Source organism: Balearica regulorum, chromosome 4 (assembly GCF_011004875.1).
Source record: "Balearica regulorum gibbericeps isolate bBalReg1 chromosome 4, bBalReg1.pri, whole genome shotgun sequence".
In the NCBI taxonomy this organism is placed as follows: Eukaryota; Metazoa; Chordata; class Aves; order Gruiformes; family Gruidae; genus Balearica; species Balearica regulorum.
The window spans coordinates 55,372,307-55,395,942 of NC_046187.1; the positions used below are offsets into that span (position 1 = coordinate 55,372,307).

A 23,636-nucleotide genomic window follows, 5' to 3' on the forward strand; every position below is an offset into this window, starting at 1 on the left:
TCAAACACTTCAGCATCAGCTACCCCTTCTAGATAGAGCAAGTGGAATGGAGGTGGAGGAACGGTTGTTGTCTGCTGATTCAGGTGAGGGAAATAAGGCATCAGGAAACACAAACGTTATCAGAAGAGGCTTTTTTGCAAGCCACACTTTGTACAGCTGTAGCTATCCTGCTTTATATCGCAGCTGTGCTGTGCCCAAAACACTGAAAGAAAAGCTGAGTTTCCCATCACAAATTATGGAAGGTTGTATGGGGAAGGGGGAAGGGAAATGGGGTCCCACACCAGAGTAAGCAGCATCTAGGAAAGTCGATTGCACTTACCTAAACACCAGTCAGCACAGCTTTACAAGAAATGAGGCAAAGCGCAAAATGTGACATGGCTCAACATTTGCTAAAGCAGTTGGGGCAGGATGGAATGCCTACCCTGGAAGCCTTTTCTAGACAACACCAGTTTCAGCAAGCTGCTAAACCTCTGTATTGCTTGTGCCAGTACAGACTGACAGCAGGAACAGGAGGAAGATGTGCAACGTCAACGTAAGCAGGAGGTGGTGGTCCACTAAAGTACCCTGTTAAAAAGTGCTCTGTGGAAGGGCATAAATGATAATACATTTCCAAACTGGGATATATTCAACGTGGAGAGCTCACAGTCCATTCAGACTAATCGCTGACTAATTCTCTTGTGCTTGTGCTGGAGAAATCCACCAAAAATGACAAAGGTATATACAGTGCTGAAGTTGTCTTGACGTAGACTAGTGGCCCTCCTGGAGAGAACAGATGTCCTAAAATACTCACGCCAGGCTAGCTGTCAAACCACAGCAGTTACTAAGCTGAAAAAGCAGACATCTCATTCTCAATTACATTTTATGCAATTTATAAAGCGCTCTGGTGCTGTCAATTGATCACTGTAAGATCTACTGTAATACATAGGATCATAAAGCTCTGAGATAATACAACAATGGTTATCAACATCCACTATGTTAAATGTTTACGTAACTTTGTCTAACAACATTAATTGAGTACCAAATGCAAAACAGTACTAAAAGAGAAAGCTGATTCATGGGACTTTTAAGAAATGTTTCTGTTCTTCTGTTGCCACTTAGAATTCAGGCCAGAATTCGGCCATAGCGACTTTTCAGGAAGTGCTAAGTGGAATGGTCTTGGGGTAGTTCACATCACAAAATCTTTATTCTCACTGATCTTGAAAGCAGCAGCTACTCAATAATCTGAAGGTTAAGTTTCATTTTGCTGTAATCTTGAGGGCATGACTCAGAAACACATACTATTTCTGATGATCTTCCATAGAAACAGGGAAGACTTCACATCCAAAGGGCTGATAATGCAATAAGTTTTGCAGACTACAAATCTCGCTATAAAGAATGTAGAAAAACATATTTCAGAGTTCACGATATGGTCAGCAACCTAGGTTTAAACAGCTCAAATGATCAAACCAGCAGAAGTATACTACAAATGTATTTTTATTGACTGAATTGGATAAACAGATTAATTTAAAAAAAAAATCATATTACAAACTGGTGCAGTACCACAAAATCTGTTTGTACATGTGGAGATGCCATTCTCAGCCTGCACAGCTCCTGCAGCGCTGTAGCCCGTTCTCATTGCAAGCGGTACACTTGAGGGCTTTGAATGAGTCCGTAAAGCAGTTCCGAAAGACAGACATCTTGCTCCCATGGCACGCTGAGCACGGCAGGAAACCAAAGCCCCCGCAAGAGGGGCACTCGTGAGGATGCTGGACTCTCTGCTCAGAGAAGAAAGTGAGAAAGACAAAAATGTTACCTCATCAACCACCATAAGCTCTAGGACAATGAGGGCTCCAGCACAGCTGAGAATACACATTCTGGTTCCCATCTTGAGAAACATCCACCGCCCCATCCCAAGATATACCACCATGGATGACCAGTACAACTGCCTTTTCCTTTGATCCGATCCACGTGCAATGATCAGAGAGGCTCACTGCAGGTTCATCTGTCACGTTATATCTTAGTAGCCTGTGTTTATACCTGCCAAAATAGCTAGTTAAAGGATAGCTTGCGTACATTACTCTGATGTAGCTTCAGGTCTACAACAATTCTAGGAGGTTTTGCAATTGACTGAATCTAAACTCCTGGCAGTTTGTGTTGGCGTTACATTTTCTATGCTGTATGTTAAGATATTATGTCTTTTAGCATTTGCATGCTCATGCTGAACATGTTGTTAGTGTTGATCATATCAAAAAGCAATTCATAGCTTCTGACAAGTAGTGCTTGAGGGAAAAAGTGGTGTATTCAAAGTAAAGGATGTAGAATGCTGAAGCTTTAAGTGTAAAAGAGAAAGATCATCAATATTCAACAGTTATACCTGGAGAAAATTGCTGCAAGCAAGGCTTGGGCTCCCTCAATTGCCCTGATTCCCAAGTAAAACAATAATTTTACTCTGTTTTGGATTAAAGACAATGGAGAACACAGGAAGAGATTTCAAAGACATTTTTAAATTTCACTTCCTGAAAATGTTGCCAGTTTGTTTAATGATTTCCTTAAAGTTCTATATCAGACAAATTAAAAGTGCACCACGTTGGGTACTTACCAGAGCACAGGTATGTGGCTTTAACATTGCACTGTTGAGTAAAGAATTTACAGATCTATTCACAAAGGAAGAACGGTATTCCATACAATTTCTGCTAGTGTTAGTCTAAGGAATTATGCACCACTAAAAAATTAGTCAAAATTATTACCAGAGTATACTAAAATATGTACAGATAAAGTAGTCCTTCTTATAGCTTCATCAAGGAAACCGAAGCTATTCCTGCAAAACCATTAATAACAGCATTCATCTATTGACAACTCAGATGAACATGCAAAAAAGGCACTTTTTCTTTTTGTCCTATAGCTCATAAACTTGCTGTTCTTCTTCACCAGGCAAACAACTCCTATTACTATTAACTTCTCCAGGGACAATGTTTGGAAGTACTTAATGTAAAATAAGCATTCTTTTTGTCTCAGGAGTGCACAGAGCTTTCATAATTTATGATGGCAGTTTACTTCATTGAACATCATTGCAAATATTTTAAGAGAATAATGTTTTTAATCCTTACATTCACTATTTCTTGTTAGGCTTCTAAACTGCTTTTCCATATAGTTAAAAGAACTAACAAAAAAACAAATGAAAAATTACTTTCAGTTCCTTGAAAAATGGCCATTTCCTTCTTGAATAGATGACAGTTTATGTAATCACTTTCTGTATCTTCAGTAATGAAGAAACCTGATCGCCCCTTACAATTGTAGAATAGCCATTTTTGCAATAAAAACCAGGCAACAATATGTTTGAAGCTGTGTTTGCATTCAGTAAGCAGTTATCACAGTCTGCTGTAGCCTGGCGTTGTTTGTCTTTCAGGTGTACTTTCTATCCCAAGATTAGGACGCACATTGGACTAGGCAAAAATGCTGTAGGACCCACCAAAGCAGGATCTGGAGACATTTCATTCCAAAATAATGAAAAATGTTAAGAAGGTGTATTAGCTAACCTTTCTAATTAGACCATAAGGATGCTGCATGCTTTAATCATATGTATGCATTTGTTTAATAGTTTCTGGTTAGCTATTTGATATGGTTCAATATGGCCAGAAGGTTCTTCTGCACTTTATACAGAAATACATACACAGAGTCATGAGACAAGGAAAGTTCTGCTGAGTTAAGGAACAGGCCAGACAAATGCAGAAGGTACCACCTGCACTGCAAAGGGATGAGGCAGTTCGCTATTGACTGGAAAGTGTTAGATCTACCTCCTGAGTAAGACAGAGGTGAAGAACCCCTGCACTCAGCCTGACTGGAATTTTTGGAGGAGTTCAGGAAGGAGACTGGCTATAAGGAACCAACATGTTTCACAAACAGAGATACTCACTTTGTGTTAAACTCAAAGATGTACGGTATACAAAGAGTTACTGAAATCATGTTAGGAAAGGATATGCTGTAGCTTGGCTAAATGCAGCGAAAGAAAAACCTTGGGGCCAAATTAATTAGATGTAGCTTTCTTTTGCTCTTGCATCAGTGTCTTTCACAAATACCATATTCTCATTATCTATTTTTAATGTTGATGTTGCATACTGCAGAAGTTTATGTGTTACCTTAATTTGGTTAGGAGTGATTTTAAAATAACAACATAATTAATAGCAATACCTTCCTTTTCTAATGACACAACTATCCATATAACCCAGAGAATTTAAAAGGACAAGGCAAACTAAGAGCTGGAGAAAGGCATGATAATCTGTAATTTGAAATCTACGCAAATTTGTGTAATTGGAAACTTCTGGCATTTGCCCAGATTTTGTAGATGCTCAGCTTTATGTCTAACCAGAATGCAGATGTGCAGGTTCCCAGTGTGTTCACCACAGTACACAGAGAAGCAGTGCAGCATGGACACAAGAGGCCTGGCTCCTCCAGGGCATGGTGGACGTCAAATACCAAAGATGATGTCAAAAGTTATGGGAAAGGGGAAATTACTTGCTTTTCCTGCTATGCCAAAACCAAGAGAACTTGGAGATGGACGTTTTGGCTCCACTCATCACCAGTCATGTTTTCTTAAACCACTCATGAGTGGTTTATCACCACTCATGTTTTCTCAAACTTAACAGGCTGTGATACTATGATATCATTCACTCAAAAGGCAAAACCAGAAAAGCAATTGGGATCATCAGTTTATAAAAGAAGAAGAGGAAGTGGTTAAAAAAATAGTTCTTAATTGCAAATATTCCAGGTATATTCTTTATGTTTATTTGCAGAAATACAATTACCTCAATTTTGGTTAAGAGATCCTGCAGTTCCCCAGATTCATTCATTAGCAAAATTTTCTCAGCACCCTATTAGTAAGAAGAAGAAGAAAAAGGTCAGCCAGTTTAGCATGAAAAAACAGAGATGATTAGAAGATGTGGTATTGAAAACTTAAACAGGCTGAGGACAAATTTCACTCACATTAAGTATTTTGTAATTAGGTCAACCTTAGGAAAGCTAGAAGGAGAGGAGAATCTAATCGCAGTTCTGACAGAAGTGCCTGAGGTTCGTTACCAGGTGTCATATCGCATTGCCTTTTCATAAAAGGACACAGCTTGGAAATTCTGACTGTGCTCCCTTTATTTTACAGGGTATGCTTCCTGACAGAATAAAAAATATGTCTAGTTACCATGTCAAAAATTACAATTATATAAATATACAACACATCAGAGAATGCAGCAAAATGAGAAGAGGAAATTGTATTTCAAATGTTCTGGCAGTTGAGCATTGAATTAAGACATAATATGCCTAATGTATAACACAAGGAGAAAAAGGGTAATGAAAATACTGTAACAACGTTAAAGTCAGACACAACAATGAATAATAATAATTTAGTCTGAGTACATTAGGCCTCTGAGGGGTTCTGTGATCTGAACCACGGCAGTACTGAAGTATTTTTTCTTTTTTCCTTCTGAAAGTAAATGCTAAGAGATTACTGCAAACATAATGAAAGTGTCAGAGATGATGTAAAACTTTTTTTCCCTATTCTTCTGATTAGAGGGCCACATTTGAAGGCTTACACTTTATTTATGTAACCTAATTCACTGAATACTAAATATTAGTACACTTACAGACACTTTTAATCAGCGGATCACAAAAAAAATAACCCAGCAAAAGGTGAGGAAACTGAGGCACAGACAGAGGGAACTGCACAGCCCTTAATTGCTGCTAAGGATGATTGGCCACATCTAGACCGGGTGGTGGGTTCATGCCATCACGCTGACCAAGTTTGTTAGTCCCTGCATGCCCAGACTGCTGAATTTCACCTTTGGGTTTCCTTTCAGCATGAGCTGGGAGGTGTGGTGGGATGCTGGCACATGGCTGAGATGTGGTGGGATGCTGGTGCACAGCTGAGACGTGGTGGGATGCTGGCACAGGGCTGAGATGTGGTGGATGCTGGTACACAGCTAGGACGTGCCACTACTTTGAGCCTCCCATGGTCAACTGCAGGGTCTCTCAGCCCCAGCTTCCCACCAGCACTGGGAGGTGCAGGAAAGGCTTCCAGGGAGCACGGGGAACACATACGGGTCAGCAATGTACGTGTTAATGTCCAGCCCCTCACAATGACTTGCTGGGGACTGCACAGGCTACAAGTGGGTAACCACCAAAACGTTGCAAAGGATTTTGTATGTCACCCTACTAAGGTTCGTTTCCCTGTAGAAAGTCCTTTTGCTCTGGCTTTGTGGAGAAAAAAAGCACTTTTGACTCTGTGTTTGATGATTTTCATTTCAGTTAAAAAGCAAAATATTAATATTTTAGTGGATGTGAGTACCACTTTTTCAGTTAATGCTACTCTTACAGTGCTACACTTTCAATGAGATTTAAAAAAAAAAAAAATCTACAAAGTAATTAGTTGTGGTTAATTTATCACAGAAGATGACAGGAGACTCAGATCAGCTAGCTGTACTTGTGCTGACTCTTCTGTTGAAATTTGTTCTAGATCACGGGCACAGAGTGTACCAGCTGTGACATACGCATTAGGCTCTCTGTGTCCCCAGCACAGCAGCTTTTAGCAGCCTGTCGGCCCCGTTCATGCTTGCCCTCTCGTCTCTCCCCGCTTTCACACAGAACGGGCAGTAGGAGTGATGGGCACAACACAGCGAGGGTTTGCCAAGGCGGCGCACAGAGCATTAGCTCAGCGCCTGAATACGCTGCAGCGGCTTACGACAAAGCTTGCGCTGCCCATCCAATGCAGAGACATTAAGGATTTGCAGCTTTATTGATGTAATTGCAGCACTGCAAATTCCCTAAGCTAGACAAGCCCTGATTTGCCCTCATTTAGGGAAGGATATTTTCTCTCTGGCACCAGTTGGCAAAATCATTCCTATGACTTCTGCTCCGTGTTACAGTGACACTGTGTGATAACGCTGACCGGCTTTAACAGCAGTATAATGAAAAGTCTGACAGGTTTCATATTATAGATTCATATTTTAAAGGATTTATATTTCACATGACATTCAGTCAGCCAGCTGTGTTACTTTCAAAGTGGAAAGCCTTGTTACTATGGTTTTAAAATTAAAAACCAAACGTCCGAATGGCTATCAATGTTTTTAAGTGTTTCAGTGTGTCATTCCTGATTAACCACTGCCTCAAGTGAAATTTGAATAAAAGATACTTTGCAGATCCCTTTGGATCAGTAAATCTTAACACAGAGAGTTTGTAATTAATAGAGTAATTAAAGAAGCTGTTAAATAAAAGTCAAATAACTGCTTTCAACCAGAAATGATGCCTCTGTTTTTCTTCCTAGATTGTGCTCAGTCACAATTACCCACAAAGGGATGTGAAACATTAGAGTTTGTCCCTGCTAAGACTCACCTAAGGACCACAAGGGACAGTGACCACAAAGTTTAGAGAAGCAGCAGGGAGAAGTGAGTTTTCAGTTTTGTTAACCAGTCAAATTTCAAAGCACTAGCCTTTATCTACTAACTTCAGTAGCTCTCTAGCATGGTGGTGGAGCGCAGGGGCTGCGGTCAGGCCTTTTCCCTTCTTTTGGCAAGGAAATGCCACAGACTTGGCTAAATCATTCAACAGGTGCACCAGTGGCAATATTGCACCAACCAAGACTCCCTGGGAACCATCCATAACCTAATTCGTCATCTGGACAGCCAGGGAGTGATCAAGCAGAACTCGCTCACCCTTTAACAGTCCCATATGGACAGTGCAAAAGTCCAATGTAGAGTGGAGACTGACAGTAGATTACTGTGGCCTGAAGGAAGTTGCATCACCACTGAGTGCTGCTGTGACGGACATGCTAGAACTTCAATATGAACTGGACTCAAAGGCAGGCAAGTGGTACGCCACAATAAATATCTCAAATGTATTTTTCTCGATCCCTTTGGCAGCAGAGTGCAGGCCACAGTTTGCTTTCACTTGGAGGGGCATCCAGTCTACCTGGAATCGACTGCCCCAGGGGTGGAAACACAGCCCCACCATCTGCCATGGACTGATCCAGACTGCACCGGAACAGGGTGAAGCTCCAGAGCACCTGTAACATATTGACGACATCACTGTATGGGAAAACACAGCAGAAGTTTCTGAGAAAGGGAAGAAAATAGTCCAAATCCTTCTGAAAGCTGATTTTGTCATACAACAAAGTAAGGTCAAGGGACCTGCACGGGAGATGCAGTTTTTAAGAATAAAATGGCAAGATGGATGCCATCAGATCCCACAGGATGTGATCAACAAAATAGCAGCCATGTTTCCACCAACTAGCAAAAAAGAAACACAAGCTTGCTTAGGCATTGTGGGGCTTTGGAGGATGCATATTCCAAATTACAGTCTGATTGGAGCCCCCTCTATCAGGTGACACAGAAGAAGAACAATTTCAAATAGGGTCCTGAACAACAACAAGCCTTTGAACAAATTAAACAGGAAATAGTTCATGCAGTAGCCCTTGTGCCAGTCTAGGCAGGACCAGATGTGAAAAATGTGCTGTACACCGCAGCCAGGGAGAATGGCCCTACCTGGAGTCTCTGGCAGAAAGCACCAGGGGAGACTCGAGGTCAACCGCTGAGGTTTTGGAGTCGGGGATACAGAGGATTCAAGGCCCGCTACACTCCGACTGAGTAAGAGATATTGGCAGCCTATGAAGGGGTTCAATTTGCTTCAGAGGTGGTTGGTACTGAAGCACAGCTCTTCCTGGCAGCTGGACTGCCAGTGCTGGGCTGGATGTTCAAAGAGAGGGCCCCTTCTACACACCATGTACCTGATGCTACGTGGAGTAAGTGGGCTGCACTGATCACACAGTGGGCTCAAATAGGAAACCCCAATTGCCCAGGAATTCTGAAAGTGATCATTGGCCAGAAGGCAAAGATTTTGGAATATCGCTGGAGGAGGTGACGCATACTGAAGAGGCCCCACTGTATAATAAACTGCCAGAAATTGAGAAGGACATCAAGAAGGGATGCAACATATAGGGCTCGTGATCAAGGGGTGGACTTGACCACGGGCACTATCACAAAGATTATCCATGAATGTGAAACATGCACTGCAATCAAGCAAGCCAAGAGGTTGAAGCTTCTGTGGTATGGCAGTGATGGCTGAAATATAAATATGGAAAGGCCTGGCAGATTGATTATATCCCACTCTCACAAACCCCCCAAGGCAAGCACCATGTGCTTACAATGCTGGAAGCAACACCCGGATGGCTGGAAACATACCCTGTGCCCCATGTCACCACCCGGAACACTATCCTGGGTCCCGAAAAACAAGTCCTATGGTGACATGGAACCCCAGAAAGAATTGAGTCAGACAATGGGACTCATTTCCAAAACAACTCCATAGGTACCTGGGCCAAAGAGCACGGCATTGAGTGGGTGTATCACATCCCCTATCATGCACCAGCCTCCGGGAAAATCAAACGATACAATGGACTGCTAAAGACCACACTGAGATCAATGGGACCTTCAAACATTGGGATACACATTTAGCAAAGGTCACCTGGTTAGTTAACACTAGGGTGTCTACAAATCAAGCTGGCCCTGCCCAATCAAAACTTCCCCGTGCTGTAGAAGGGGATAAGTTCCCTGTACTGCACATGAAGACTACGTTAGGGAAAATGGTCTGGGTTAGCCCTAGCCCTGCTTCAGGCAAAGGCAAACCCATCTGTGGGACTGCTTTTGCTCAAGGACCTGACTGCACTTGATGAGTGATGCAGAAGGATGGGGAAATTTGAGGTATACCTCAAGGGCATTTGATTTTGGGTGAGAATAGCCAATAAACTAAATTGTATGATGTTAATTCTAAATAACCCTGTCACCATATGTCATCACTACTACAATTTCTATATGCTGTATCAATGGTATTACAGGAAGAATCACCGAAATTAATGAAGGATGAACTTTGATGAAACCAAGAAGGGGCAGCGATGATGGAACTAGAACTGGCTTCAGTAACTGGCGCCCAGCAAATTCCTTGAAATCAGCATCTTCAACCTGCAGACCATGGGCATGGCCACACCAGATACACCAGCCGCGAGCTCTAGCTGCAGCATGCAACAATCCCACACCACACACTGAACTAAAAGACTGTGATGACAGAGCCCAAAGTCATGGATGAAATAAACTCAATGGACGTTTTAGAGGGATGGCCCATAGACTAAGGGAATGATATCTGTGTATATATATATATATAAAAGACAGGAAAAGTGGTGTGGATTAATTGGAAGTGTAGGATCTAGGCATGACGTAGATAGTATAGAATAAGGGGTGGATGATATCCTGGTTTTCAGCTGGGATAGAGTTAATTTTCACAAAAAGCTGGAAAGGAGCGCAGCCAGAACAGCTGACCCAAACTAGCCAAAGGGATATTCAACACCATATGATGTCATGCTCGGTATATAAGGGGGGACTGGTCAGGGAGGAGGAGTCATTGCTTGGGGGACAGGCTGGGCATTGGGTGCTGGACAGTGAGAAAAATGCATTGTGTATCACCTGCTTCGTATGTTCTTTTATTAGTATTGTTGTTGCTTTCCTCTTGCTTTGCTGTCCCAGTAAACTGTCCTTATCCCAACCCACGAGTTTTACCTTTTTCTTCTGATTCTCCTCCCCATCCCACTGGGGGGAGGAGTGAGCGAGTGGCTGTGTGGTGCTTAGTTGCTGGCTGGGGCTAAATCATGACAGATTGATATGCACAGAGCTATCATCAGATTAATTAAACCCTGCTTTCCCTGAAATGTTAAGCTGCAAAATGGAGGAAGCAGATGGGAAAATGCTAGGTGACTTGATGCAATAATTACATCATAGTTTTACTGCCACAGAGCCATTCATATCCACCCCATCAAGTGAACGCCAGGAGAATATATTTAGCAAAGCATGGAGGCAATTGAGAGCTACTAATCATATATGGCCACTGGAAAGCAGCAAAAAGGGACCGGTTAATACTTGCATAACAAAAAATATGTTACACAGGTATTTTCTAAAAGTCAATTACAAAAATGGCCTCATCATTCTTAGGAAATAATCCTAACCAATGAGTCAAATAAAATAATTTTACTGCAAATGTCATGCCATTGTGGATTCATTATAACTGCGAAAACTAAATAGTAAATGGTTTCTTCAGGAAAAAAAATATGAAATTCACATATTTGAAAAGATTCAAATAGGTTTATATGGCAGGTGAATACTGAATTCAGTCACATATTTAAAGTGAAAAATAAAATAAATGTATTTTAAAACTATTAAATGTTTACTAAAGAGACTCTATTTGCCTTTTTTTATGTGCATACCTTTTCCAGTAGAGTGGGTCTTTACAGGACATAAACCTCTAACAGTACTGGGTGCCTTTGTAAACCAGTAAATGAATGCTCAGATTTTTTTTTTCCCCCTATGTTTCTTTCTGGTTTTTGGAAGGCATTTTTTATTCTGCTTTGGTGTCCCAGCAGATGGCATAATTCCATTTCAGATGGAGGCAGCCTCAGGTGAAAAGGAGGGATTAGATCAGCTGGTAAAGAGCATGCTGCAGAAAGAACCTGCAATTTCCTGAAAGACTGATATTTGGACAGTGTGTGTCAAGAAATACGATGATTCAGTCCTGAAAAAATGAGCCGATTAGAAAATGTGCTGTACTGAAGCATGCAGGACTGTGCTTGACAGGGGCTAAATATGATTTTTCTATTGCTTCTGCCCAAGTCACGGATTTGTTTGATTCCCTCTGTGCAGGCAATGATAAATTCCACAGCGCTGTGAAGATTTATCCACACAGCCCACAGTGCTCTAACAATCTTATCCGTGCTTCTGTACGGCTCGGATGCTGTATACTCCATTAGATTCACATATGCTGTGTCCTGGTGCTTTTGTTACATTTATCTCATTAAAAATAATCTTGTGTCCTTTCAAAACTGTTCATATTTTAATTAGGGGTTGGGGTTTTTTCTCCTTATGACTCATTGAAAGGTGCTTTGCTCAACATAGATTCTTCTTTGTATTGCTACATGCAATCTCCTTCAGGGAGGGATTTGCCAGGAAATGAATATTCAAAATTTTAAAAAGAGAAACAGAAAAAGAGAGAGAAAAAAAATATTGCATGATTAATTTACTGACACACCAAGCTTTTGGATTTCTGTGTTGCATTTGCATATCAGAAGATAATTATCATAAAAGACATTATAGAAATGTCCACTGTTACCAACAAGACCAAATTCTGTAATTAGTTCTCAATCACATTTTAATGAAACACAAGCCCAGTACAGGCTCCAGCCAACTTACTGCCTTTGGAGTCACTGATGCATTGTCTTCTTTAGGTGCCACATCCACCAGGCATTGACAGAGCTGGGGGGGGGGACTACTTCATCGTCAGACCTTCTCGATATGCAAAGTGTTCCCCCCTCCTCATTTCTCTTCCTAAACGATCGAATGCCAGCCTCTTTTATGAAGCCATATTAAGACAGAGAAATAAAATCTGCCATGAAAGAATGGGGGGTTTGCCACATTTACCAAACGCAGTGTATGGACGTACATCCCTTGTCGGAGCAAGTGGCAGGTTCACCCTGGGGCTCTCCCCTCCCACCGCCCTGCCAGCCGCCGTGCTCCCGTCAGCAGCCGCAGCGGCTGCCTGAGCTGGCTCTGCTCACGTTGAACTCGGCTTCCCCATCCTGGGTCATCTCAACTAAAGCAGGTTAGAGACTGATGCTGTAGCAACAGATCCAAAGCAGCGCTGCCCCCCAGTATGGTGATAATTAGCAGAGAGCAGCGGCGGGCAGAAGCCTTGTCTGTGAACACAGACGAGGGCTCCCACGCTGGCAGAGCAAAGGGCTGCCACCAGCCTGGCTGGCCACGATGCCCCGAGAGCAGAGCAGGCATCTCCTGGACTGATCCCTGCCCGCAAAGCAGATTGTCCACAAATAATATCGCTGCTATGTGGAATAACTTTAATACTCTCCTGGAGCTAAAGTCTGCTCCATTTAACCACAGTGTGCCTCATCAATTTAATAAAAAAAAAAGAAAAAAGAAAACACCTCCCAAGTCTGATTTTGTTCTTTTTTTTTTTGCAGATCAATACTTTTTTTTTTTTTAAACAATGTGAATGGAGTTGCCATGCTGTAATAAATGTCTGTAGACCAGAACACCAAATTCTTTCTTTATTTCTTTACCTACAGGAGGTAGAGGCTGTTGAGTACCCGTCAACAGGTAGTTGGACAGCTAGATTTGTCTCTCCCACTGCCAACTATCTTCCTAATTCACTTGCCTTCCTTTCTATACCTCTCCAAAATATCTCATACAATACTTAAATAGTTTTAATGAGATTGTATTGCCTGTTACACTGTTGCTCCTCTGTTAAAGACAAGTTTTCCATTATCTTGTTAAAAAAAAGCAGCAGTGAATTAATGGGCCATTCATCACACCAACATAACTGTAACCAGGCTTCACCTAGAGCTGAGCAAATAATTTATTCAATCCATTTCAGTATTTTAACTGAATTCTTTTGACAAATTGATCACACATGGACTGAGATTTTCTTGGACTCAATCATAGCTCACTACTTTTATATTTAATATGGTAATTAGGCGAACTAATCTTAGTCTGAATTCTGTTGAATTTTAAGCTGCTTTTGAACAAAGCACTTCTGTTGCTGCCTGACTGGAGAATTCTCCAACTCGGGATTTTGATAAAAGCATTCTCTACTAGGAAGAAAAATTTGCTGTCTGCTAATATTCTGCACACAGGTGATTTTGCAGTTGCTGCAGTGGTCTGGTGAGCCCTGTGCCAGGAAATGCATTTGTTAGAGTGCTCGGGGCAACCCGCCTCGAGCAGAGCACACCAAGAGCTAGGAAGCAGATGGGGAGAAAGGGGAGAAAGGGTATTCGAGTGTTTATACAGCCCCAATATCAATTATGCCCAGATTGTTGATTACGCTTCATTTCATTACTTAAATCTTTTGTGAAAATGAAAGCGTTAAGCAATACAAACAGAATAACCCTGCTGTGTTTAAATACAGTTTGCCTTCACAAATCACAGTCTCACTGTTTGGGCTAATTGCTAGTTCTCTGCTGCTCCAGAGAAATACCTTCTCTGAGCTCTCAAGCTGTTTTCTTCGTGCCGCTTTCCAAAATCTTTTAAACTCTGATTTTTTTCACCTTCTGAGAAATACGTTTCGAAAGTACAGCTTGGCCTTAATGAAAAGGTGATTTCAAATATCAGTAAGCTTTTAGACCCAGAGTACCAGAGTACAAATTTGGATTATAGTTGTCCATTTGAAGTTTATGTCTTGCAGACTTGGGCTGGTTTTCTCTCTTTCACTGCTAGACTTTTCTAAAACTAAGTATTAACCAATTCTGTACCTAAAATAATGTTCAGTTGATTACAGATGCCTGATACAGACTACATCATATAAAACTCAATGCACATTTAAGGTCTGACAGCCCAAGCTGTTAGTTTCATATTCAACACAGCTATTACTAAATGACAGGTTTATGCTATATGTGTTCATCTTCCTGGGTCAATCATACATACAGGTTCCCATGAGGAAAAAAAATCCATTTCTCTAGACTTTCATGGTTTCAACTACAAAGATAAGCTATTTTTTAAGAAACATAGGATAGCTTAGATTGTATTACTGCATCTTACTCCCCTCTTGATAGCTTCTTCCCGGTTATCTTTCGCATCTTCAGATTAAACAGTGTGGATCTATGCTGCACATACCACAAAGGGATCTCTGCTTTGATTGTTCCCATCATTCCAGCATTGCAAGCAATTTTCTAAAAACCCTGCTTCTCATTCATGAAGATTTTCATCTGTTCTTCCACACTGCAGAACAAAATATAGGCTCATGCTTTACTTACCCCAAGATAATGGCCATCGATAAACACAACAGGGAGTGAGGGAACTTCACAGACCCTCCTGCATCTTTCATCTAGTTCTTTTCCATAATCGCTGTTGAGAGCAATGTTTTTTTCTTCAAATTTAACTCTGTGATTTTGAAATATCTTTCTAACCAGTTCACATCTTTCAAAAGTGGTTCTCACCACACGAAGGCTGGTAGTATAAATTACTATGCGGCCAAACTCTAGCACTGTTGATACCTGGGGAAAAAAAAAATCCAATTACACTAAATAAAGTGTTAATAGCTTCCAAGTATTGAGTAATGTAATGAAAAATATTATTTAAGTCATCACCCTTTTGCTGTTGCTCTGTACACAGTCACCCCTCCTTCCCCAAGCACTAAAATACAAAGCTGTGGGTTAATCCCCTCTCATCTATTAAAGCACAAGTTGCTCTACTATTGCACAAAGCTGTAATAGTAAATGTGACTCCTCTGACCCCGCTGTTTTCAGAGATGTCTGATTCTGTTATAACAGTGACTCGTGTTTATTTCCACAAACACAGTCTGGTGGCATCCAGACTCAGTCTAAACTTGCTAGCTCAGATGTTGTTGACAGCCTCCTTTAAGCAAGGATGGGAGCCTAAGGTAAACCCCATCATGTCTATGAGCCAACACTAGAGCTGAACTAGATTATTACTGCAGAGAGGACAGAGGTATCCCTAGTTTTCAGTGGGGATCCACATCAATACCTGTAACGCACTGTAGCAATCTATGGAAAATTTACCTTGATGGGCAAATAGGTAATTTTTGAACTATGTCATGCAGTAACTGTAAAGGCAAAGTTGTAAAGTTGAGTAGATGCCAAGTCATGATTTATCGTGCTACTTAAATGCAAAAAAAAAGTCATTATGAAAAGCATATTCTGCTCAGAAAGGTGTTTGCAAGGTTCAACGTACAGTGAAGAGTTCTCAGGAAAAACACTTGCATTTTACAGATCACTTATAGATCATTGGAAGTGTAATTGCAAACATATGCAATTTATCAGTTGTCTGTTTCCTGCTCTGGGAAGGAAGCGTGTTGCGATAGGTCAGTATTTATTTCTCTTTGAATGGATGTCAGAAATTCAATTTTAGGAACAAATGTTAGGACAAGTGGGCTACTTTTCTGCAGCCTGTTTTCTAGGTTGAAAACCTGTTATGCTGTTACTGCGGCATTGACTCTTCTCCAGCATATTTTCACACATTCCAAGTGAGAGGATTAGCTTGTACTCTGCTTATGAGACAAGTACTCTACGTAAACACTGCCAAATATTTTAGTAACCATGCATGGGTTGCTGGAAGGCAGAGGAGTTCATCCCTTTCAGAAGTAACCAAAAGGAGTTCTTAAAACATTCCTTCAACAGATAATTTCACATACTCATTGTTTCCTCCTCTTTGGAGTGAAAATACATTTTGAAGTGGAAAACTGTTCAACAGGATGGAAATTCTTGATTCTTCATAGCTCTAATCTCTAATGCTGTTTGTTCCCAGACACCAGCGGCTGGCAGCGTAGATACAGACAGTCATTATCTAGCGAAGCATCAGGACCGTGGTGTCCCCACAGCATACAAATAAGCAGCTGAAGAGACGGAAAAATGGAAAGTTGTAAAGTGATCTGGAAAGGTATCAAGTGGAAGGCGTGTACGCAGTCGCTTTTATGTTTATTCCTTTATTTTTTCCTAATGTGGCAGTGAAGAAACACCCCTGTTTGCCTTGCAAAGTATCAAGGGCATTGACTAAGTAATTCTTTAGGGAAATTTTAGTAAATACTTTGTTTTCTGTGCTACAAATGCACAGAACTTGTCCTTGGAAGGACTTTATCACACCAGGAAAATCCTTCCTGTCACCTGTCTTGAAGCACACTGGTAAATAAAAATAGGAGTCAAGACAGAGAGATTTACAGGCTTTTTCTTAATGAGAATCTATGCTAATTCTTACTTTGCTACTCAATTCAATGGCTACAGCCTGTAATATTTAGTGACTAGAATACACTCTTGACGTAAATCAGCAAAATAATGTTTGAACACTGCATTTCCTTCCTAGGTTGTAACTGTGGCTAAAACATAATAAATGACAAGCAATATAAACAAATGAATAGAAAGACATTTTAGAAAATGAACTTTTACAATTTTGTGTAGCAAACTTTAAATCAGAATCATCTCATATAACTCAAAATGCACATAAAATCTGATCTGTAGTTAAACAGAAAGTAATTCTGTGATTAACGGGCACGACAAAACTTTACTCAGGCTGTGGAAGTTGGCCAGATGAACAAACCAAAAGATTTGGAGCCACTTACATTGACCACTTTCTCACACTTCCTGTAAGTGGGATTCTCATTGAAACCTGAAGCTTTGGGAAATCATTTGGCCCGAGGTGGCAAATTTTGTGTCATATTCAGAAAACCCCATGCACATAGGCCAAGAATGTGCTTCAAAGAAGGTGTCCATGTAGAAAGACTGCCAAGGAAGGGATTTAAGGTTTCAGAGGGAAATAAAGTTGCTTTAGTGATGATCCCCTACATTACATTGGTCCACACCAATGCATTTCTATTTGTAGTATAAGGACCACTGCTGGACCTTGGGGCATAAAGTGATTGATTGCTCATAACATGGTGGTAACATTCTGGTTTTGAAAACCTCTGTATATGACCATGTCTGCAAGCAAGTAAACAGACATGCCCAGCAGTAAGAGGAATATTCCTGGTATTAACCTCATTTTTATTTGCTTGCAAATAAAAGCTATGACAGCAACACTACAAAAGTACTCCCGGGAATATTTTTTTTAATCCTCCTGAATAGAAGGTATAAACATTTGGTTTAACCTCATTGGTGTAAAAAGAATAGTTATTTACATTCATATGCATATATAATTTGTGGGTGGCGTCACCCACAAATTTACATTTAGTTCTTTCAAAATACTTATCTTTTTCCTACGCTTGTTTCCAATAACAAATAAAATAAATAAATAAATAAGCAAACCCAAAACCTAGCTCTATCTTTTGCATTACATGAAGATCTTTTTCTAGCAAAAGCAGAATATTTTTCTGCTAAGATTAATGGGCTGGTATAATACTTTGGCAAAGGCTGAAATGTTAATGCCAACCTTTATCACATACGAGATTTTTAAAGGTTTCTACTATGTTTGGATATAACGTTCAACTAATGTTATTCATGTGGTAGTGAATTGCTTCTGTGACCTAAATCAACAGCTGATATGCCCCTCTCTGTCTCAGAATATCATCTTTCAACATCTCAGAGTGTTCTACTGAAATAAGCACCCCTTGGCTCTGTAATTAGATACTACCAGACTGGCAGAAGTATCTGCTGTCCACTAAGTCGGCTGAGGCAGGAATCTAGAGCAGGTTACAAACCCTGCGCCTGAGATGCTTCAGTGAGTAAATGCAGCATTCATCATCTAAAGGAAATGTTGAGCAAGAGAAAATAAGTGTTTGTGTGTATATATATATATGTATTGGCATATATGTGCATACATACATATTTTTATGTACGCTTGCATATCTAGAAGCTTTGAAGTAAGTTGCTCACTTCATAATTGGTATTGCATAGCTTATATCTTGAATTAGTACTGGTAGCTAACTGGCAAGAAGAGTTATGGTTTAACACTAATTTTCTGACCACAATCTCTTTTGGACTTTTTGTCTTTATTTTCCACTCAGAAACAGAAGGGAAGAAAACAGCTGCAACTTTCTTGTTGAAGAAGTTCTGCAGGAAAAAAAAAAATCAATTTAAACATTTCATTTTGGCAAGATTGAAAAGCTGTTACTAGCTTCTGAGTTTTAAAAGGCTTTCAAAATGTATACAAAAAGTAATGAATACTTTGTGAAAGATTATTTTAAAGTAAAAAGCTATCACCACAGTGTTTCAATTTTTTTCTACGTGACACTTCATCAGAACATACATGGTTTCCAGTACGTATAGCATTTAATGAAAAATATGCTTTCCATCATGTCACTGTTTAGATGAAAATGTGCAACATTCTTTGAATGAGATGGCTGGAGGTTGAAGGTCTGTGTTCTAGTGAAAACTACAGTATTTGCCATCACAACAACATAGTACAATGCTAACGGAGTCGTGAACCAGTCCCTTCTGCCTGTCATTGTTGGTTGCATGCTTCAAATTAAAGGTTTAATGGCATTTTTAAGAAAGAATTGATTCACTGGCCAGAAGACCTCTTCCAACAAGCAGACCTTATTGACCAAGGTAAAATGTTTTTTCTTTGGCAGGTAAGATCTATTTATGCATACAGGAGAAATTGCAAGCAAGTTGCTTTTGGTACGAAATCACCTGCCCTTCCACTTCACTGTTTGCAGTTCCCACCCTCCATGGGCTCTCACACAGCAGAGCACAGTGCACACTTAAATTTAAATTTAAGGACTCTCTGAAGTGCTTCGTTATGTTAAGGCTGTAGTCTTGTTTGCACTGTCTTCAAGGACCTGGCACTATATTAATATTCAGGAAAATTCAGAACTTGCACTTTATTAAATTCAGAAAACCGTGCATTTTAGTAGAGCTCAGTCGAATAAAGACTAAATTTCTGCAACAGTGCAAGTCATATATTCAAGCCAAAGCATGTACTGACCTTCTCTTAAATACATTGCTTCAAAAACACTACACTTTTTCTTACTCAGTTTTGGTGATTGCAGGGACTATAACTGTAGGACTTGGAGTCTGTGAGCCCCTGTGGCAGTGGAATGATATTACCAGTTATCATCCTCATAACCATCAGCAAGCTGGGAAGGTCTATCAATATCAATTTACAAGTGAGGGCATCAAGAGCTGCACTCCTAAACAAGGTAGCCAGAGAGTTTGGGACAGTCCCAAATATAGATATTAATTTTGCTTTCCCCAAGAAAGTGGTCAGGTCATGGTTTTTCTCAGCTTTTAAAATAAGACAAATGCTTGTGTGCATTTTCTCTGCCTGTATTCTGGCACTCTCCTCACCCACAAACAGCATCCCTAGGAATATATCCATTTCCAAATTCTGTGTAGAGCCTCAGGCTCCTCTGCCTGATAGTGTCCCAACACAGGGCATGAAACATCTCATTTTTTCTTGTTTCAGTGTCATAGAGCTAAATAACTCTGAGAAGCTGGTCACAGTTACAGAGAAGAGCTGTGATCCACCAAGAACATGGGCAACAACGGTTGTCTCTTTTATCTACACACCTGCCGCATACTGCTGATTGTAAAATAGCACAGTTTTACCTCCTTAAGCTTGGCATCCTCAAAATTGTTCATCAACTGCAGTGTAAAATAGATACAGGATGTCATTATACCTAAGACTTTGGTATCGTGTATTTATATATGTCTGTAATTAATTTGTACTTTTCAGGCCATATATCAATTTTGGGGATGTCAGATGAAAGTAACAAAAGTAATAATAATATTGCATGTGATATATACATATACTGTTCCTTTCATCTTAAAATCACTTGACTAAATACTAAAAAAAAAAAACAAAAGGAGGTCTTTCCATCCTCTGACACCATGTGTATGTGTGTTATTGCACTTTCTGTTCCTTGAATAATACAATATAACATCATGCCTTTTTTTCTGCCACTGCAGGCTTTCCCCCATATCTTCTGGCACAGATCACTGTTCAGGGGACGTCAAACCATTTTCATTTCAAAGCAGAAAATATACTTACAATACCACAGCAAAGGAGTAAAGGGCATGACCCTGCCTCTCCCTGCTCTTCGTAATGCTTCAGTTATCAGCAGGGTCAGAAGGTACAAAGACTACAGCTGAGCTCACCTCTTATGTCCTTATTACTGTGCATCCAGCACACACCCATACAACCAGGCTACAGCCTGCTCTCAGGTGACCCAAGCCCAGATAAGAGCACAGGGTTCACGGTCCCTAGGGTTCACGGTCTCTGCTAGACCCTGATGCTTCTCCTTGTGTAGACTTTCTAAAGTCAAAGTGCCTGCTACGAGTGTGGCAGTGACTGGGGGGAAAAGCCTCTCCTGTTCAACAAGGCACAGTGATGCTGTGGAAGTCAGCCAGGGCAACATTTATTACAGTGTTCAAATTAGTCAAAAGAAGATCCATATCTGTCCATGCCTAATTGGATTTTATTTATCAAGCATTGGAAGGTCTCTGTCCACTCCCTGGACTATGTGGCACTTAAAATCAGGATTTGGGTGTTGTCCCGTTGCTTTAGTTTCTTTGAGTATATCAATTATTATAAGCCATGGAAAGCATTACTCCAGGGTGATTATTTTATGTCAATTAGTTTGACTAATGATATAGATATATTTGGAGGTTTTTAACCAAGATTCAGCCCTCTAAAAGAAAACATGATGGAGGGAATGCTCTGCCATTCACAAGGCATTCACTATAAAAAGTGAATGAAACTGCAATATTTCCTAGAATACATTATGCAAAGGAAAAATATTTGTCACTAAGAAGGTTGACTGGAAGTAAATTTCATAGAGTGATTTTCTAGCTGTTGGACAATGTTTTCCTGAGCACACATCAGTGAAGATTCACCTGGATGATGTTCCATTGGAGTTTCTCGATGTAGGCATATTAACAAACAAGTGTTTGCTTGTTGGGTGAACAAAGTGGCCTCAAACCACATGGGAAGTACTCTGTTTTTTTCTGATACTGATCTTCATCTTCACTGAGAGCTTGATTGCTTCTCAGCCGTCAGTGGTAGGGCCAGAACACAGTCCAGTCTTGTTCTTCTGCCTGTTGGTTTGATAACTGTAATGTCAGCTCCGAAATGAACTGTTCAGGAAAGTAAGTTAAAAACTGCTCTGATGCTGCTCATAAACCAGCCTGTTCATCTGTTACCCTCCTCTTCCCCTACCAATCCATTTCAGACTAACAATGCTTCCTATGCAAGACCAATGGCGCCGGGATTATTTTACTCATAAACAAAGTATTTGGCTCTTTTGAAACAATGAACAGCACTATCCTATAAGACCTTCTCTTTCCAGCAAAACAAACTCACTTTTTCTGAAATGCTGCTGGTTCTCATAAGTAGTTTTCACTTTTTGTAGCTGTTTTACAGTATATTTAATATGAACACGCTTAATACCTACCTTAACCTTTACAGAACACATCATGGAAACTTCAGCCAGCACGTGTCCTAACAATGAATTTTCATTGGCAATGGGTTATTCTGTATTTCCCCTCTATGCCTACTCTGTGTTGAAAGACTGATTGTAGTGTGCTGTAACTTGGCATCCAACCAGGGAAACAACTGTTTTCTACAGGTGCGGTGTTAGTAGGAGAGTTACAAGCTAGTTTTACTAATGTTTGATTATCTGCTATGTTTGATAAATGGCTTTCAGCTGAACAATCTGAGTGGCGATATAAACAATTTCTCTCTGTTTGATATAGTCGCTGGATCAGGAAACTGAAACCTATACTTCTGCAAAATTGTGTTACAGTGTTACAGGAGATATAAGCTCTCTTATTCACTGCTTGGGTCTTTGACCACATAACATCAATGCTAATTAGAAACGCTTATTCATTTTTAATACCGTCTGTGCCACTCAGATACAGATGAAGAGAAAAATTCAGGAAAATTCAATGGTAAAAAATGCAAATAAAAATTTTCAAAACTTCAAATTCCCTTGTGGTCAGAACTGAAGTTCTGGTGGAAAATTATGCTAGAGTTTGTTCTTCTGGCTAACACAAATTTAGGAATAAAATTCACCATAGATATGGTTAAAATATAGGTATTTTCAAGTTGTAATCAAAAGAATGAACAAAAGTATTATTAATGTTGGTCACCAGTTGGTCTTGTTGCAGTACAGTGTAAAAACAACTATTTCCTCCCATTCGTCGGGCTTTGACAAACCTTCTGAATTCAAGCTATAACTGAAAACTTGTGGGACCTTTTTCCTTTCTCTTTACTTCAGAGAACTGACCAGATTGCAGACTAAGCTTCCTTTTCCCACCAGCAAGCCTGATTGCTCTTCATCTCTCGTCCAGGTCAAAGTCACCTCTCAGGATTTTAACACCCAGTTTTCCCCGGGCTTCCAGGAAAGATTTGTACTTCCTCCAACAGTGCCAGCATGCAGAAGCCTTCCTTCTCCTGCTTCTCACTTTCTGCTTTATTGTCTCAAGACAGAGTACTTCACTGCCACGCTTGACATTTCTGGCAGCTAGTGAGGGACTGATTTAAGTGCAGCCCTTATCTTTTCGTAAGATTTACATAAGGTCAAAATTACAAGCCTGCGCTTCAGGCAGGGTGCAAGAATGGCTGGGAGCTAGACATTTCCACAGTGCCAACTCAGAAGTAGCTGGTGCCTCCTTATTAACTTTCAGTAGGGCTGAACGTTTAATTAATCAGCCAAAATGAGACAGACACTCACCAGAGGACTCACACCACTAAGCAGATAGATGTCCCCAAATCAAAGCTAGGAGTGTTTACGGTGAACACAGTTTCCAGGTTTCTGGACATCTGTTACTCGCTGAAATTGTCACACACATCCTTTTGTAGGAAGATCGTCACCATGCATTGCCATGGAGCACATATAATGCCATCATTTCAGATGAACTCTGCCACAAGCAGAGTGCAAACTTGTGCCACAAGCTAAACCAGGAAAAGACTGAATACAAAACTTTCAAAGCTTTGTACTGTTTGCAGATTATGTCTGAAATGTGAGGAATTCAAAGCATCGCTTCCAGTTCTGGTAGGTTTCTTGAGGGATTCTGTAGCTCCAAGTGAACACATTTACCTAATCATCTTAACAAACACTCTGAAAATACAGGGTACTTAAAATCATTGCAGAGCATCTCCACAGCCATCACACCAGCTTTTCAG

General features: G+C 40.4%; 1 protein-coding gene across 1 annotated transcript in view; it reads right to left on the reverse strand.

Annotated features, from left to right (window-relative positions):
- Positions 1-1,574: 1,574 nt before the first annotated feature.
- Positions 1,575-23,636, reverse strand: part of GRXCR1 (glutaredoxin and cysteine rich domain containing 1) — a 39,416-nt gene continuing 17,354 nt past the window's right edge. The window contains exons 2-4 of the mRNA XM_075750737.1: positions 14,816-15,055; positions 4,782-4,847; positions 1,575-1,754 (exon numbers count right to left, since the gene is read on the reverse strand). Coding sequence (XP_075606852.1) covers positions 1,575-1,754; positions 4,782-4,847; positions 14,816-15,055 — 486 coding nt within the window. The remainder of the gene's footprint in view (positions 1,755-4,781; positions 4,848-14,815; positions 15,056-23,636) is intronic.